Genomic DNA, 18,087 nt, shown 5'->3' on the forward strand with positions numbered 1-18,087 from the left:
AAGGGTGCTAATCTCTTCATGAGAGGGTGTCTTTACACCGATTCTGAGTCTCTTCAGAAGGGTGTATTTGCACCTATTCGAAGTCCTTAAAAGGGACTCGATCCGAGTTTGTTAAATTCTTCTTCTTCCAGAATTTCTAAAGTCTTTTCTCTTCTAACTTTCATACTAGTTTTAAATGTATTTTCTGAGTGGGTTCTGGTTCGTGAGAATACAGGAAGTGCAGTCCTGTTAAAATTCTCGGTATTGGGCATTGTATCCTGGAGATAGAATTTCAAGAGTCCATCTGCATCTATACGTGGAAAATTACTATCTTAAAGATAACTTCCTGGAAGTATCTTGCCCAACAAATTTTAATGTTCTGTTTCTGCATTCTGTCTTATTTTCTATAACAATTTTAAGATACTAATTATTCCGAGATGGATTCTGCAATTGTCAAAACACAAGTTCAGAATGTGGAAAGGCTTGAGCAATTAAATGGTCTGAATTACTAACGCTGGAGTTTGAAGATCTTCTATCAACTCACGATTGCAAAGGTTGCCTATGTACTGAGTACGGCATATCCACACAATCAGTCAGGAGAAAATACCAGCGAACTTAATGATGGGCAGAAGAAATGGCTTGAAGATGATTATATCTGTCGATTCACCATTCTGCAGGCTATGACGAATTCGCTCTTCAATGTGTTTCACAAGCACTCTACTGCTTATTAATTGTGGGCAGCAATTCAGCGAAGGCATGTTAATGAAGTTGCTGGAAATAAATCTTTCCTTGTTAACAAATACGTTGAGTTCAAAATGGTTGATTCCAAACCTATCATTGATCAAGTTAATGAACTCAACGATATTGCAACTGAATGTGTTGATGCCGGTGAACCAATTTCAGAAACTTTTCAAGTCTCAACTATTACTATTAAATTGCCTTCTTCTTGGAAGGATTACCAAAAACGTTTAAAACACAAGAGAAAATCTCTGAATTTGGATCAATTGGTTCAACACATTCAAATTGGGAATGAGGCTCACAATAGAGAAATATCTGTTGATCAAGGAAAAAAAGATAAAGTTCTTAATGTTGAAGTTCCTGCATCTTCTTCCTTTAAACCCCAACCCAAGTTTTAGAAAAATGGAGGCTCTTCAAATAAGAGAAAGAGAGGAGGAGACAACAAGAAAATTGAGAAAAATAAGAAGAAGATAGGTCCCTGTTTTGTCTGTGGAAAGATGGGTCACTTGGCTAAAGTTTGTCGCCATCGCAAAGGGCAGAAATCTGTTGAGACAAACATGGTGGCTGAAAATGACATGGTTGCAATGCTCATTGAGGTTCTCATGATCAACATGGAAGATAACTGATGGGTTGATTCCTGTGCAACATGCCATGTGACTCCATTCAAATATGCTTTTAAGAAGTATGATGAAATCAATGAAGACAAGACTGTTTTCATTGGAAATTCCTCCACAAGTGTTGTTGTTGGCAAAGGGACTGTCCAAGTCCCTCTTACTTCTGGAAAAGTGTTAACTCTTCAAGATGTTTATCACATTCCTGGTCTTAGGAAGAGTCTTGTATCTGTTAAGAAACTTGATGATCATGGGTTTAAAGTTGTATTTGATTCCCAAAAAGTGATCATAAGTAAGAAATGATCATTTGTTGGGAAAGGCTATACTAAGGACAATATGTACTTGCTTAATATCAATAAGAATGCTTCTATTTCTACTTATATTATTGATGCAAATGACATGACATATATCTGGTATTATAGATTAGGACATATTGGTAGTAATGCTTTAAATTGTATGGCTTCACATGATTTGATTCCTAAATCTAGTTCTATTTTAACTACTAAAACTTGTGAATGTTGTTCACAAGCAAAAATTGCTAAAGTACCTTTTAAATCTGTCACCAGAACTACATCTTTGTTAGAACTAATACATACAGATTTATGTGACAATAAAGACAAATTAACTAGAGGAGGCAAACGTTATTTTATAACTTTTATAGACGACTTTTCGAAATTTACATATGCGTATTTACTAAAGACTAAAGATGAAGCATTTGATAAATTTATAATCTTTAAAGTGGAGATTGAAAATAAAACTGGAAAGAAAATTAAAAGGATTAGATCAGATAGGGGTGGTGAATTTCTCTCTAATGAATTTATATCCTTTTGTGAGCAAAATGGTATTGTTAGAGAAGTTTTTGCTCCTAATTCTCTCCCTCAAAATGGAGTAGCAGAAAGAAAGAATAGAACCTTACTAGAGATGGTAACTTCTATGTTTTTACATTCTAATCTTCCATTTAGTTTTTGGGGTGAAGCCTTATATACTTCTTATTATATTTATAACAGAATTTTGCATAAAAATAATGATAAGTCACCTTATGAGTTATTATATGGTAGAAAACCAAATACTGATTATTTCAAAATTTGGGGATGTATTGCATATGTATTAGATGCTACTGTTAAAAGACCTAAATTATGTAGTAAAACTGTCAAATCTATTTTCTTGGGTTATGCTATGCATAGTAAAGCTTCTAGATTTCTTAATCTTAAATCTAATAGTGTTATTGAATCTGTTCATGCTATTTACTTTGAACATTTATCTATTAAATATGCTGATAAGTTAGAATTAGAAAAAGAATTATCAAGTGAATTAAAAATTGATACTGATATTATTTACAATGATGCTTCCATAGTACAAAATGATAATCATGATCATATTTCTAAAAATTTACTTGATTCAACTTATGAAAGTGGTTCATCTCATATGCATGATATTGTTAATGGAGAAAACGATTCTGAGCCTGCATTGAGAAGAAGTAAGAGACGCAGGATTGAAAAAGATCTAGGACCTGGAATGTTTACATTCTTATTAGAAGAGGATCCTAGATCATTTCAAGAAGCTATGTCTTTACCCGATTCCAAATTATGGAAAATAGTTATGGATGATGAGATCAAATCCATAAATGATAATAATACATGGACTCTTGTGGATCTTCCTCCTAATACTAAACCCATTGGTTGTAAGTGGGTTTTGAAAAAGAAACTCAAACGTAATGGTAGTATTGAAAAATACAAAGCAAGGTTAGTAGCCAAGGGTTATAGTCAAAAGGAAGGATTAGATTATTTTGAAACATTTTCTCCTGTTACTAAATTTACTTCTATTAGAACTATGTTTGCTATAGCTTCCATCTACAATCTTGAAGTACATCAAATGGATGTCAAGACCGCGTTTCTCAATCGAGATCTTGATGAGAAAATTTATATTCATCAGCCTGAAGGGTATGTTCTCAAAGGTCTGGAAAATAAGGTATGCAAACTAAACAAATATCTTTATGGTCTTAAACAAGCACCTAGACAGTGGTATAAGAAATTTAGAAAAGTGATTAAAAGTTTTGGTTTTAAAAGAAGTAAAGTAGAAAGTTATGTTTTTTCTAAGTGCATAAAAGATTTTAAAGTTTTAATTACTCTATATGTTGATGATTTATTGATTTTTGGTTCCAACATAGATTGCATTAATGAGACTAAGAGATATTTGACTCAAATATTTAACATTAAAGACTTAGGTCCTGTTGATGTTATTTAGGAGTTAAAATAATCAAAAGAGATGGTAAATATATTTTAACTCAGTCTCATTACATTGAAAAATTATTAAGGAAGTTTAATCATTTTGATTGCAAACCTAGTAAGACTCCTTTTGATCCCCACTATAAATTAGTACCCAACACTAGGTCACCTGTAAATCAAAAGAAATATGCTAAAATCATTGGTAGCTTAATGTATGCCATGAATTATACTAGACCAGACATTGTATGTTCAGTTGGTATGTTAAGTAGATTTACTAGTAATTCAAGAATTGAACATTGGAATGAAATTAGTAGAGTTTTGAGATATCTAAAACATACCATGAATTATGGCTTGCATTATAATTGTACAACTTCTGTTTTAGAATGTTATAGTGATGCTAATTGGGCTTCTGATAGACTTACTTCTAAATCAACTAGTGGATGACTTTTTACTATGGGTGGTTGCATAATTGCTTGGTCATCTAAGAAACAAACATGTATAGCATTATCTTCAATGGAATCTGAATTCATTGATATGTCTCTTGCAAGCAAAGAGATACTTTGGATTAAAAGATTTTAAAGGTGCATTCCATTTATAGATTTTACTAAAGGACCAATCACTTTATACTGTGATAATCAAGCAGCAATTTACAACACCATAAATAAAAGAATATCAAATAATAGCAAACATAATGCTATGAGATATAATCACATACGAAGAGTTGTGAAAAAGGGTAAGGTGACACTTCAATACTTACCTACTGATCAAATGTTGGCAGACCCCCTAACTAAACCTTTATCAGGTGATAAGATCAGTAAAACCATGGGAGGTATGGGACTATTACCGGTGGAAAGAGATAATACTAGTTGAAACCCACTCTATCATATTGATGTCAATTGAAGTTTAATACTTTAATTTGAAAAATCATGTGCATAAGAGTTCAATGGCAATTCAATCAAGAATTATCCATGAAATGTGAACGCGAGGTTGCATTTCCAGTGCATTAAATATTTTGAGAAATAGTGGGGGTAAAACGTTTCAATTAAAGTCTCATATCTGGTTAAATGCACTGTGTCTCCACAACAAGATAGGTTGAACTTGTTCTTAACATAACTCATAGCTTTGAAAGTGGAACGATAGAGCGGTTGTGGATGTTCCTTATGGGTATGCCTTTACAAGTAAGAAAGTGAGAGGCCACTTTCTATGAATTTCTCCGAATAAATCCTAGAGTACTTGTTAAACCAGGATCAGCGCAAGGCCCATTAACATGCTGCCATTTGAGAGAACCAAGAACCCGCGTATAGTTTGAATATGTTTCCTTGAGTCTTATATTCAATCCTAAGGTTCAAGCTTAGGCCACCTTTGGACTTACACTATACTTATCCTCAGTTTTGCATTTCGGGCATTCTACATTCATCATTAGTAATAAGTGAGGGATTGTGATATATTATAAATTATTATATTACTAATAATGTAATTGGTGTTATTAATTATATTATATTACAATAATATATTTTGAAGGGAAAAAGCAAAGCTTTTGAGACTTGTGCAAGTTCCCTCCATTAATTTGAAAGAAAAAATCAAAGTTTTGAAAGTTGTGCAAAGTTCCCTTTATCTTTTTCGTTTGGAATCTTTTCAAATGCTTTGGTGGGAAGTATTTGAAATTTGGTGAATCCAAAATGGAGATTTGGGTTTCAAACCCCTCACTCCTTCATCTATAAATAAGAGATAGTTTCTCTCATCTCATTCAAGTTCTTTGGAGCTCTTTCTCTTTGAGAGAGCACCATGAAAGAACTTCAAGTAATAATGATTATTAATATATATATATATATATAAATATATATAGAAGAAGAAGAAATAAAGGAAGGAAGAAGAAGAAATAAAAAGACGGTTAGGGCCTAACGGCTATAACTGTCATTTAAACAAAAAACTTTTTAATAGCCGAAACAGTTTTTTGTTAAATGGCTATATTTGAAGAGTTACGCCCCTTCTTTAGAAGGGTGTTAATCTCTTCATGAGAGGGTGTCTTTACACCGATTCTGAGTCTCTTTAGAAGGGTGTATTTGCACCTATTCGAAGTCCTTCAAAGGGACTCGATCCGAGTTTGTTAAATTCTTCTTCTTCCAGAATTTCTAAAGTCTTTTCTCTTCTAACTTTCATACTAGTTTTAAACGTATTTTCTGAGTGGGTTCTGGTTCGTGAGAATACAGGAAGTGCAGTCCTGTTAAAATTCTCGGTGTTGGGCATTGTATCCTGGAGATAGAATTTCAAGAGTCCATCTGCATCTATACGTGGAAAATTACTATCTTAAAGATAGCTTCCTGGAAGTGCCTTGCCCGACAAATTCTACCGCTCTGTTTCTGCATTCTGTCTTATTTTCTACAACACTTTGTCAAGTATTGAACAAAACAGGATCAATATAAACAAAATTGCATATATTCAATTCCCATATATAAGTATTTAGTAAGGCTTTTATAAACATACAACCATCACACCCCTTTCACTACTCATCTGGACCCAGTCCTTCCATAGTATTCAGAACCTCCATGCACCTGCTAATAGAGTGAGGATCGGTCTCTATATTCGAGGAAGGAGATGTGGATGAAGATCCACTTACCATGGCGGCCACCATCCTAGCTCTCGCCATTTCTATGAGGGCCTTACACGCTTCCAGCTTCAAGGAATTCAGAACTCTTACTCCTATAAAAAGTCCGCACCATCATCACTCTGGTTTTTCGATACATTCACATCATCATTCTGGGATCCAAGATCCTTAGCATGTCCCAAGGCTAGCTCCCCATTGCCAGTGGTGTCACCATTATATCAGTTGGACTTCTACCCAATGAAAGCATCTGACCATCCTAAATTTTGCAGCATATGGGTTTGTTTGAAATTTTCAATTAATTAATCATGTTACCTTCAAGACAATCAAGTTACTAAGTTAATCATTCTCAAATTTAAAGGTTACATATTACATGAATATATGAATATATGCATCCTAGAGTCTTCTGCTTCTGCTGTCATAGAGTCTTAATCATCCGATGCCAAGCAAATCCTATCACCTAACGAGCTTCTTGAACTCCATTCACTCGTTCTTCAACTTTCAAAACGTGTTCCTAAACTGAAGTATAGTTACACCCAATCTGTGTCTGAATGTCTTTCCAAGCCTTCTTTGATAATGTTCTGAATGTCCTTCCAAGCCTTCTTTGAGAATGTCCTTGTGCACCGATTACAACACTCCACCTCTTCCACCATTAGATCTATATAAATACCAATATCTCTCGAACTCCAGCTTGCAAACTCAGTCTCATAAGCACTTTCTTTCAATGCCTTTGCAATATTTGACTTATTTCATTAAGAGCTTAAAGCAATATGCCAAGCAAATAATAAAACAAAGAAGAACTAATAAATTTATACCATCAAGGAAATGCTACCATAATAGCAAAGAGAAATAAAGCAGTATAGCATAAAGAACTTGATTAACAATGTAATGTCACCAACAAGTTGAAAGACGTATCTAATAAGAGGTTCTTTAACAACAGGCAAGTTTTGGTTTGGAGTACACAGTAATTTTTGTGGCATTACCATGAGTAAAGGCAGAGGAGCTTTTTCCAAATGAAAGTTTTGGCAGCATGCATAGTGCTAACAAATACAGGGACCCTTTGTCAACTTTAAAATTTGCAGTTATAGTAAAAGTTGGTGGTTATGGCAGGTAAAATCCCCCTCCCCGGTATTGATTGGATGTGTGGCTGATCAATCATGTGGCCTACAGGTAGGATAGTACGATAGTACCGATCTGCACATCTCCCAAATGAATGGTGGGCAAGCCATGGGGGTCTGAGATCACTAATTACCAAAACATTGAATAGTTAAAAGAAGAAGATGATCTTGCACTTAGATATTTAAATGTTAGAAATGCAGGCATCAAGGGTATAGAACCAAATAATCTTATCTAGAGAAGCATTAGAGGACATGTAAATCTTATCCGACCCCTTGATCATCTCAAAAGAGCTACAAAAAGGTTCATCGAAAGCAAATGAAAACATATGCCAACCCAAACCAATTCTTGGTCATGCAAACTATACAACTAAACCCACATTTAAAAAAAAGAGAATTAAACATGACACATCTATTTTACCTTCCATGGAGACCATTAATCTCTTCGATAAAAGGACACAGGCAGACATTCTACAGATTACAGAATGCACATTTATCTTACGTAGTAAGAAAAAATGTAAATTACGTAGTGCTGCCCGGTAGCATATTCGGTTTTACATGGGATAAGAAATAATACTGTCATTGACTTTATAGAATCTAATGCTTTTTAATATTTCCTATAATCTGATTTCCATATCAGAAACAATAAATTAACTTTTGGCCGAATTCCAATAAAGCAATTCCTAAACCTTACACATCTTTGTTTTCGGCAAAGGGTTTAAATTTTCTTCCTCTCCTCTCCCAATTATGCTAGCCAATCTCACTTTACTTTCTTCCCTTGACCTCACAACCTCACATATCCAAGGTTCCATCACTTCTCATCCTCATCACAAAGAATTGTATCATACTTCCAGACCATAACCCGTCATGCTTTCGGTTGGATATACCAACATTTTGGGACCAATCCCTCTTCGCAATTTCAAACACATCTTACATTGTTCAATTTCGTGGTACTAAATCAGGTTATGATGCAGATAATAGGCCAATAAGTGGCATATTTGCCCATTAGGATTTATATTTCCATGTTATTTAGTTTAGGAATTTATTTTCCATGTTATTTTAGTTTCTAGGAATTTTATTTCAATATTTACTTTTTAGGGATTCTTAAATTAAGCAGTTTCCTTATTTTAAGAACTTCTAATTGCCTATATATAGGCCTTATGTAGTAGAGATTATGAACTTTGATTGATATTGGATAAAGATTCTTCTCCCTCTAATTTTGATTTTTGTCCCTCTTCTGATTTCTTCTCCTCTTCCTAAATTCGTCTATTCTTCTCTTCTTCTTCTACTTCTCCCTAAATTCATCTCTTCTTCAGGTTATTTTCGTCTCTTCTTACCCTATTCTTCTAATTCTCTCCCCTTTCGTCTATTTCTCTTCCCTTTCTTCTCTTTTTCTTCATGGTGCCTACATCAATTTGGTATCAAAGCTTTTTTTTGTGAGATCCTGCATCAATTTGGTATCAGAGCCAAAGATCCAAGCAACTTTCGATCACAACGCAACTTCCGACCAAGCCGCAAATCGCCATCACGTGAAGTCTCCGAATTTTGAGCCATGAATAGCCTGGAAATTACACTCCAGAAATCTGCAATCCGAACCTTTTTTGCAGCCGGTACAATCTGTTTCACCTTTTACCCCTAGTGTTTCATCTTTATTCCCATCAAATCACAGACCCCAATTCTCAACCCAACAACCCCTCATTAACAGACCCACCTTCATACCTTCCCGTAGCCGTTAGAAATCTATATCCATCTCAGCCCCTTCAAAATCAATCCATTGCCTTTTAGTTGCAGGCTTGCAGCCGTCCGTTACCACACGTTCTTTCATCCGATCCAAACCAGTCCCTGTTTTCAGCCTCTCTTCCATTCTTTATCTACAGCCCTAAAATCTACCACCAATCAGTCCCTCCTAGCCCAGTTTTACCCTTTTACTTCGGCCCAAAGACATTTGTCTTCCATCCCAACACCCTCCCAAAAGTCACCTTTAGTCTCAGCAAAACCCCTTTCCTCACAGTAGATTTTCAACCCAGTTTGCCATTAAACCCAATCCTAGGCCTTACCATTGTTTCTCCCATAAACCACAACTTCCAGACCCTCAAAACTGCCCAGAAACCACTACTTTTTCTTGTGTTTCAGCCCCAAAACCCACTTTACATCCCTCTTACAAATACCACCATCACCGTACATCGTACCCCACCACCGCCGCTCCGCATCGTCTCGTCTTCAACTGTGTGAAATTGAGACAGAGGAAAGTAGGGTTTGTGCAGACAACACATTGTGAGGTAGAAGGAGAAAGAAACTGCCCTCTGTTTCGTAATGAAGAAGGAAACCCCACGCGGTTTTGCAATTCCCAGCTCTTTCTATCTCTTTGCCGTATGAAGGGATACTTCCTATATTAAATTCTGTTTCAATAGGTAAGTTACTTGTGATATAAGTAACTTCTAATAAGTAATTTATATCTTTCAATATCACCCCCTGGTTTCTACAATTACCACCCCCTTCTGTCCCTTTCTATTGATAGCGGGTCACGTGACTTGCCATATGTCGGTGACACATAAGGTTACAAATAAAGAAAAAAGGGTAATTTCTTATTTGACCCCATGCTTTCGCCTTGAACACCCTCCTTTTAGTAATTAAGTACCAGTTTTGACGGTATTTGTAGGGGTGGCCAGAACCGAACCAGACCCGAAGAACCCGAAGAACCGAACCGGAACCGACCTGTTTAAAACTACTTTGGGTCCGGTTCGGTTCCACTGATGAAGAACCGAACTTATTCGGTTCGGTTCCGGGTCTAATGTTCTTGGTTCGGTTCTGGAACCGAAGAACCGAACTTTTGAATATATATATATATATATATACTATTTTTTATATTTCTATTATACATATACTTATTAATATAAATTACTTATAATATTAATAAGTAATAGTTAATACTATTTTTATAATAAGAAAGTAACTTATATTATAACTTTAATTAAAAGTTTTTATAAATTATAATTACTAATTACTAATTAGCCATTAGAACCGGAGAACCGGACCGGACCGAACCAATTATGTTCGGTTCGGTCCTACTATGTACTACTGTTCGGTTCGGTTCTTACGGTTCATGGAACAGGGAACCGAGAACCGAAAAAAAAGTAACCAAGGACCAATAAGTGGCATATTTGCCCATTAGGATTTATATTTCCATGTTATTTAGTTTAGGAATTTATTTTCCATGTTATTTTAGTTTCTAGGAATTTTATTTCAATATTTACTTTTTAGAGATTCTTAAATTAGGCAGTTTCCTTATTTTAAGGATTTCTAATTGCCTATATATAGGCCTTATGTAGTAGAGATTATGAACTTTGATTGATATTGAATAAAGATTCTTCTCCCTCTAATCCTGATTTTCTTCTTCCCTCTTCTGATTTCTTCTCCTCTTCCTAAATTCGTCTATTCTTGTCTTCTTCTTCTACTTCTCCCTAAATTCGTCTCTTCTTCAGGTTATTTTCGTCTCTTCTTCCCCTATTCTTCTAATTCTCTCCCCTTTCGGCTATTTCTCTTCCCTTTCTTCTCTTTTTCTTCACGGTGCCTACATCAATTTGGTATCAAAGCTTTTCTTTGTGAGATTCTGCATCAGGTTATCTAGACCCTACTTCAAAACATATTAAGTTACCTTCTAATTTATTATTCCAAGTGCATGGGAGATTTGAAAAGTATGGAACTTGGCTACGAAGAACATGATTGACAGCCATGGTATGCATGAACAAAGAAATTTCCAATTGTTTATTGAGATTGAATAGTCTTCCAAATGTAAATGGTTCTATATATATGGGGCACTGATTATCTAGTTACCAGTTCAGATATTATCAGCCTAGAAAATTTATTTTCTGCTCAAAGTTCAGAGCATTGTGCTTTTGTTTCAACATTTAATACCTATATGATCCAATTGAACTCTCAGGATAAGGTTAATATTAACATGGAAAGAATGACTAGATTGCACACCTCATAAGCAATATTTAGAACAAGCTAATACGGTATACATTATAAAACCATGCACAAAATGTTTTTAATCTTCAAGCTTGGGGAAGTGACTTTGGCACCCAAAAGAGGTCCAAATTATCATTTCGAATCTGATTGAATCATCTATTCTCTCAAAGGTGAGAGTTAGAATCAAATCACCTTCAGAGTGAGAGTTTGAGAAACAATCTTCTATCCTAGATTCTCATGTACCTCTTCCTATTAGAAATGGATTTAGACCCCTATATATTTGGGTATAGATGAACACAATCAATATTGTTAATTGGGCAGTAACTGTTTTTTTTTTGTTTTGTTTTGTTTTGTTTCTGTTTTTGTGTGTCAACAACAGTTCATCAGAAGAGAAAATAAGAATAGTCTCACAACAAATGAAATTAATGTAAACCAATTTAAATTATGTAATTTATTATATGAAAAGCACATTCACTAATAAAGAAGTTCTAAAGTATTACCGTGTTTTACCTGAAATATTGCATCAACCGGACTTTCAAGAATCATCCATGGATAATTCCTCCTGAAACTCCAATTTGCATACTGAGTATCCCTGCTCAAATGATAAAAATTCCTGGTGGAATACATCATGTTAGACCAAAACACATCTGATGTATCATTAATGAAAAACAGTGTTGTGCCTGAAATATTGCATCAACCGGACTTTCTACAATCATCCATGGATAGGAGCTCCTGAAACTCCATTTCGCATAATATTTCCTCTCAGATAACAAAAATTCCTGGCAGAAGAAACCAATTTAAGTTTCAGCATTTTTAGACCATTGTGAAAAGAAAAAACCCTAATCCATCCAAATGGATCTCGTAAGCTTTTTTTCAGTATTATGTACTTGAAGGACGTTAAGCTATTTAAAGGAAAAGGGAATCCTGCTGAAGGCAGATTGTATATTCCAGTCAACACTTGTGTGTTATCGAGGCCCGGTTTTCTCAAATAAACCTATCTCCCAATCATTTTTGTTGTCTTTCTCCCACTTATTTCCTTAGCACAATAGGTACGTCAATGAACAAAAAGACATCTCCTCAGTATCTACCAGAGGGTGACTTAGAAGCTGAAAAGACTATAAAGGCCTAAAAGAATTGACCATAGAGATGAATTGTATGAAAGATCTAAGGTGGTTAGAGATTTAAATGGCAGGACATACAGGGAATTTAAGAGAAAGATGACCATGAATTTTCAATCATTCAGGCTTTTAGAATGGTATAGGATTCTATGGTTTAGTCCCTCATATGTTTGCTAACATATTTGAAAAATGTTTGAAATATATTATTTTATTATGTAATTTGAATAAAACACATCTCATTTTTTTGCCTTATCGAAAATACCCAACTATTTTTATTAGGGGTGTCAACGAATCCACTTCAGATCCGATCCACCTATGTCTCAGTCACGATCCATTCAAATCCCTTCTCGTTCACATTAAATTTGGAGTGTTCTTCAGATCCTACTTCCCATGTATCAGTCACTTACATCTATCACATAAGCTTCAGGATATAGTGCACAATACAAGAAGTAGAGTTTGATGTTATCTTCCTCTAAGCAATCCTAGCTGAGTTTCAAAGATCGAAAAACTTCAGGCTCGATACCTTCAATTTCTGGGACTGCCAATTCTTTCAATGCCCTTAATGCATCCAGCCACACCTCTTTCCTTTCCTTTCCTCGCATAGCTCTCCCCACAGTGATAATTGCTAGAGGTAAACCATCACACTCTTTCACAATCTCCACCGCTAAGGCTTGGATGTCCGGCCAAAGTACTACCTCCCCTGCTTTCTCATGGAACAAATTCCAAGCTTTGTCGCTCCCAAGTGTTTTGACTTTAAACTGCATATCAGCGTCCTCGGCATTAGACACTTGAAGGAAACGAGTACTCAGCACGATTTTGCATTTATTTTCCTTATTTGGCTTTGGAATTCTGACATCGTCCAAGACAATTTCCACCCAAAGATCGTCCAACATCAGCACATACGTCGAGCTCTTCAACCTTGCAAAGATTTTCCTTCCTTTGACTCTTGATCTTCATCACTAGCAAAATACAATCCCAATTTGCTTCCAATGGCTAGTTGGGTCCTTTCTATATTCAGATCCTTGGACACAGTTATCCAAATCACCACATCAAAGTCTTGGGTTCCAACAAGCCGATTGTTGATGGTTTTCATGAGAGTTGTTTTCCCAACTCCCCCCATGCCATGCACACAAACCATTGCGTAGTTATCATCATGCAAGCAACGCCATAAGGTTTCTTCATATGACTCCTCACCATGTGTTGATGTAGTGGGCATCTCCAACACCCTTGGGGGTGAAGAGCACACAGCAACCTCATCGAAATCACCTCTGCCTTTGAGGTTTACAACAATTTCGGTCATTCTAATGACCCCTCTTTCCCAATTCGTAGCGAGACTTCAAGTTGAAGCGCGACATCTGATCGAACTCTGAGTTTAATAAAAATCAGATAATCCTAAACAATTTGACCAATGATTTCCTGTTGAAAATTGGCTACTTCACATGTTTTACTTTCAATAGATCTAAAGGCAGCGCCCAAATGGTGAAGCTTTTCCAGTTAGAGCAAATGTCAGCCACATGGCCCACATCCCACAAGGATCATGATTGAATGCAAACCAAATGAAAATATTGCAACATACTAAACATTTCGAAGAAAGCTTGATGTTCTTCTCATATACAAGGAAATGATTAAGTTATAGAGCCAAAAATTGAATTTGTGAGGTATTCAATCAGTGTGAGCTGGATTCTCTATGTCACCAACAATGTATGAGTTCTGTATCAACCAAAATCCTGGAGGTGAAGAAAGCTTTACTGCTTTAGGGAGCCTTTTTGGTAAGATCTTGGAGGTGAAGATGGAAGGAAGTCACCAACAATGTATGGGTTTTGTATCAACCAAAATCCTAGCTCCCCGATGGAAGCTATCTGGTTCCTTTGTTAAAATCCGGATCTCAGACCATTACTATACGATTGGAATTGAAATTCAAGAGATAGCCGGGGCTTGTCCTGATTGTTCTGATTTACCTAATTATGAGCCCTCCCCTATATTAAATTCGAGGGGGATGGTGCCTTCAGCGATCGAGGCTAATCCGGACCCCCAGGTTTCGAGAAGTTTGCAGGTGACACCTGTTGAGTTCCTCCCGTCTTCTTCAGAGCTTCGGGGCCAGGTTTCCGGTGACCCCTTGGGATCCACTATCCTGAATTCAAATTTTAATTTTGAGCTCTATCAATCAAAATCAAAAGGCGACTATGTGCAGGGTACACTCTCTAAGACTTCTCTGCTCTCGCTTTCCCGAGTGCCAGCTGGCTGCACTTTGGGATCTGTAATCAAGAATTTTGGTCAAATTCGCTCGTTACCTAGTGGGTCTGGTGCTAAGAGGAATGACCTTTCTGCCCCTAAACGAAATCATGGTCTGGTGGATCTCCCCCCAAACAAAGGATCTCAGTCGGTAAAATTTCAAAAGCTAGGAAAATTTTGGAATCTTTTAAACCTAAGGCTTTTGACATGGGCCCCTTTGGATCAAAACTCAAAGCTCGAAAGATTAAGGGCACGTTCAGCAACGCTTCTCATTCTCGCCCAATTAAACGGGCGAGAAACGGAGTGATGAGAAACTTTAGAAATGGCTATTTATCACTTCGTAGAATCCTATTTTTTAGTTGAAAAAGTAGGCGAAATTTTAGAAATAGACCTAAATGGGTCACGCAGCCGAACAAGATTTTAGAAAGTTTTTTGGCTTTCCTCATTTACACCCCTAAAAAAGGGGAAAATCCCGGAAAGGAATAGTTGTCGAACACGCCCTAAGTCTCAAGGAAAATTTTTAAAAGGAAGTTGGAGAATTCCGCAGAATCTATTCCAGTTGGGACGAAGGAGAAACAACTTGGCTGGACTTCAGACTGTCATAACCTTAGAAGCACAAAGCAGGTACGGGGGCGGGAGCGGGGAAGCGTGGGGTCTAGAAGAGTCTAAGGTTGGGAACGAAGCAGATGGGAGTTGTATAGATGAAGCTGTGCATTCTGATAAATTCTCAAACTACCATCTCATATGCTCAACAAAAAGGACTTGGTCTTTTACTGTATGAATGCATGTTTATTTCCATATGTGATAAAATATCTAAATTTATTTCTCCAGATAGGTACATCCAACTTGAGAAATGGGAATCACTGGTAAATTCTCATTATTGCCTGTGTTCTTTCATAAACAGATGATCTGGGCTCACATTGCTCTTGTAACAAATTGAATCAAATGAGAGACAATCGAAAACAAATTGAATCAAATGCTTCATTTTGTTCTTAATTTTTCAAGCATTGGACATTTCTTTTAAGTGAAAACATGTGAATCAGAGTCACGACAACACAGATCAAGATACAGAGTCAACCTCCAAGGCGGTATTTGTATCATTTTTTAAGCTTGACAATGGGAAAATCATGTCAGGAAGAAATCTTGTGCCTCATTTGGGCAATGATTTTTCATTTAGGAACTGTATCTGTTATTGAGTCATGTCGATCATTTGTTATGACTGTGTAGCAAACTTATAGGGTCTGTCTAGTTGCACAATATATGGGTTTGCTAGGCATTTTGGTTGGTTTTGGAGTGCACCTAGTATATAAATATACTAGTGGTGGGTGTTTGGTTGCATGTTTTGATCCAAACTTCTAGGAGACTACTTGCCTTATCTGAGGTGGTCAGCTACAAGTCAAATAAAAGAAAACAAAAAAAATTAAGGGAGAGTCTGAGTCTGGGTGGGCCAATTTGTCTGCCTTTATGTTAGCGAATCTCAAAACACGTCAAAACCTTAGTTTTTTTTTTAATGGTTCAACACCTTACTTGGTCCTCTTATCTGTTTCAAAATCTCCTCAATGGTATTTGTAGGCTAACCTCCAAGGGAATTTATAACTTTAGCAAACTAATTTCATTTCTATAATCTCCTACAATAAGCTGGTCTAAAGTCCCGGTTTCGATTAAGGGCCTGTTTGGATACCTCCCATTTTGTATTTGGATTTGGAATTGAGTTTTGAATGCAAATTGACTAGATCCGGCAGCTCATGTAGAGGGAGACAGAGAGGGAAGGGGGTACTTCCTAGCCGAGGGGAGAGGTTGAGGAGCAAAGAGGGTGAAGGAAACTGCCATATCTGTGGATTTCCAATTTCTTATTTCCACAGCAAATTAGAAATCTAATTTTTTTTCATTGTCAGCTGCCAAATTAGAAATCCAAGAATTTGATCCGATCCAAATGTGAGAAATCCAAATCAAAATCTCCGCATCCAAACGGGCCTTAAGTGAATTTCAGTTAAAGCTACCTGCACCTTAGCATTTGTAGCATGTCACACCAAGTAGACCTAAGTATGCTTTTTTAGGAGGCCTTCTGACCTGAGAATGAGACTCCCCCCACCCGCTCATTTTTGGACGTAGGTTTCCTAAACTGGATCGCCAAATTTTATCTTGATGAAACTTGAGGGAGGGGCTTCCTTCTAGAGACCTCGTACTTGTATGAATGAAATTTCTTCGACCCAAGATCTTCTCATAGAGGATTAAGACACCCCACTAACAAAATATAGACAACCCACTTAAGTGCAATCTCCTTAAACTTCCTTTGCAAGGTCAAGACTGATGCAGATGTAATTGCGTGAAAGCACACGCTCTTGAGTTGAGGGATGTGGTTTCAACCACTAGCTCAGTTAATACAAAAGTCTAGGGAAGGATACGCTTCTTCGAGGAAGTCTATCGAACACCGCCAGTTTATGTTTGCCCTCAAAGATAAACTGGAATGTTTGGAACCATAAAAAAAAATCATGGAATCCATGTTTTTGGACGTCGCCAAACATGCTTTTCTTAAATTGGTGTTGTTGTCCACGTGTCTACATAGAACTCAAAGTGCCTTATGCCCACGTGTCAAAGCTTGTGTTAGAGAACTTCGAACATTGTTACTTTCAAGGAGAGGATCAGCGAGCTTCCAAAAAGCCATCCCTAATAAGCTACTTAAATACCCTTGTGTATTTGATAAGGGGAGGGTACCCTAGCAAAAATCACCAAAGAGCATTTACTTTTACATTTTTCAGTGCTAAATGTAAAAGGCGCGCTTCAGTTTAGTATTCCTCATTTGAAAAATGATAAACATATCCTTAAAAAGATTGTGGGTTCCAACCGCTCTCACACCCACTGTTTGAGAGAGAGAGAGAGAGAGCAAAACTCCATTCATTTTATGAGAGAGAACAAAGCTCCATTCATTTTATTTATAAAGACATACATATAAGCTAAGAAACAAGAGCACCCACATCATCTATATAAAAACAAGCTAATTCCCTTCAAACAAGACCACCCACATCATCTAATTCCCTTCTTTTTTTTTGATTGGTAATTCCCTTCTTATTCTCACCTAAATAAAAACCAGCTAAGAAAGGCTCCTCTATATTTCACTTCACCCTGCAAGCCATATTCAAGAAAAAAACACATATATAGAAATTAGTAAGCTATTCTATTGGAATTAAACAAAATAAAAGAGCTAATAGATGTCAGCTGATAGAAGAAAAAAATTGTGGAAACTATGTAGAAATTCTCCCACCATACTTTATTTAGTTAAACAATTGATTGGGTCATCCTTATGGCAACAGATCATGCTAATCCAAAAATTCAAAAAAAGAGACACTAACGAATTATGCCCATCTCTCCTACTTTCCCCCTCTAAATAAGATTAATAGGGAAATATCTCTCTTTACACTACCATTTAGGAATTTCCTATTAGAAACCTACAGTGCCTTACTAATCCAAGAGCTATCATGGCCTTTTAAAACGACACCC

The 18,087-nt window shown here is 36.4% G+C and overlaps 3 protein-coding genes across 3 annotated transcripts in view; all 3 read right to left on the minus strand.

Moving 5' to 3' along the window:
* The window catches only part of LOC143856410 (disease resistance protein At4g27190-like), a 58,298-nt gene that overhangs the window by 36,778 nt on the left and 3,433 nt on the right, over window positions 1-18,087 (minus strand). The window lies entirely within an intron of this gene.
* Window positions 12,840-13,250, minus strand: LOC143855814 (putative disease resistance protein At1g52660). The gene has a single exon (XM_077365876.1). It carries the CDS (start codon window positions 13,248-13,250, stop codon window positions 12,840-12,842), a length of 411 nt encoding a protein of 136 aa, XP_077221991.1.
* Window positions 13,271-13,657, minus strand: LOC143855815 (putative disease resistance protein At3g15700). The gene has a single exon (XM_077365877.1). The coding sequence runs from the start codon at window positions 13,655-13,657 to the stop codon at window positions 13,271-13,273; it is 387 nt and encodes a 128-aa protein (XP_077221992.1).

The sequence above is a fragment of the Tasmannia lanceolata genome, unplaced genomic scaffold (genome assembly GCF_043159265.1).
Source record: "Tasmannia lanceolata isolate RefF3 unplaced genomic scaffold, GAP_Taslan_0.1 ptg000023l, whole genome shotgun sequence".
NCBI lineage: Eukaryota > Viridiplantae > Streptophyta > Magnoliopsida > Canellales > Winteraceae > Tasmannia > Tasmannia lanceolata.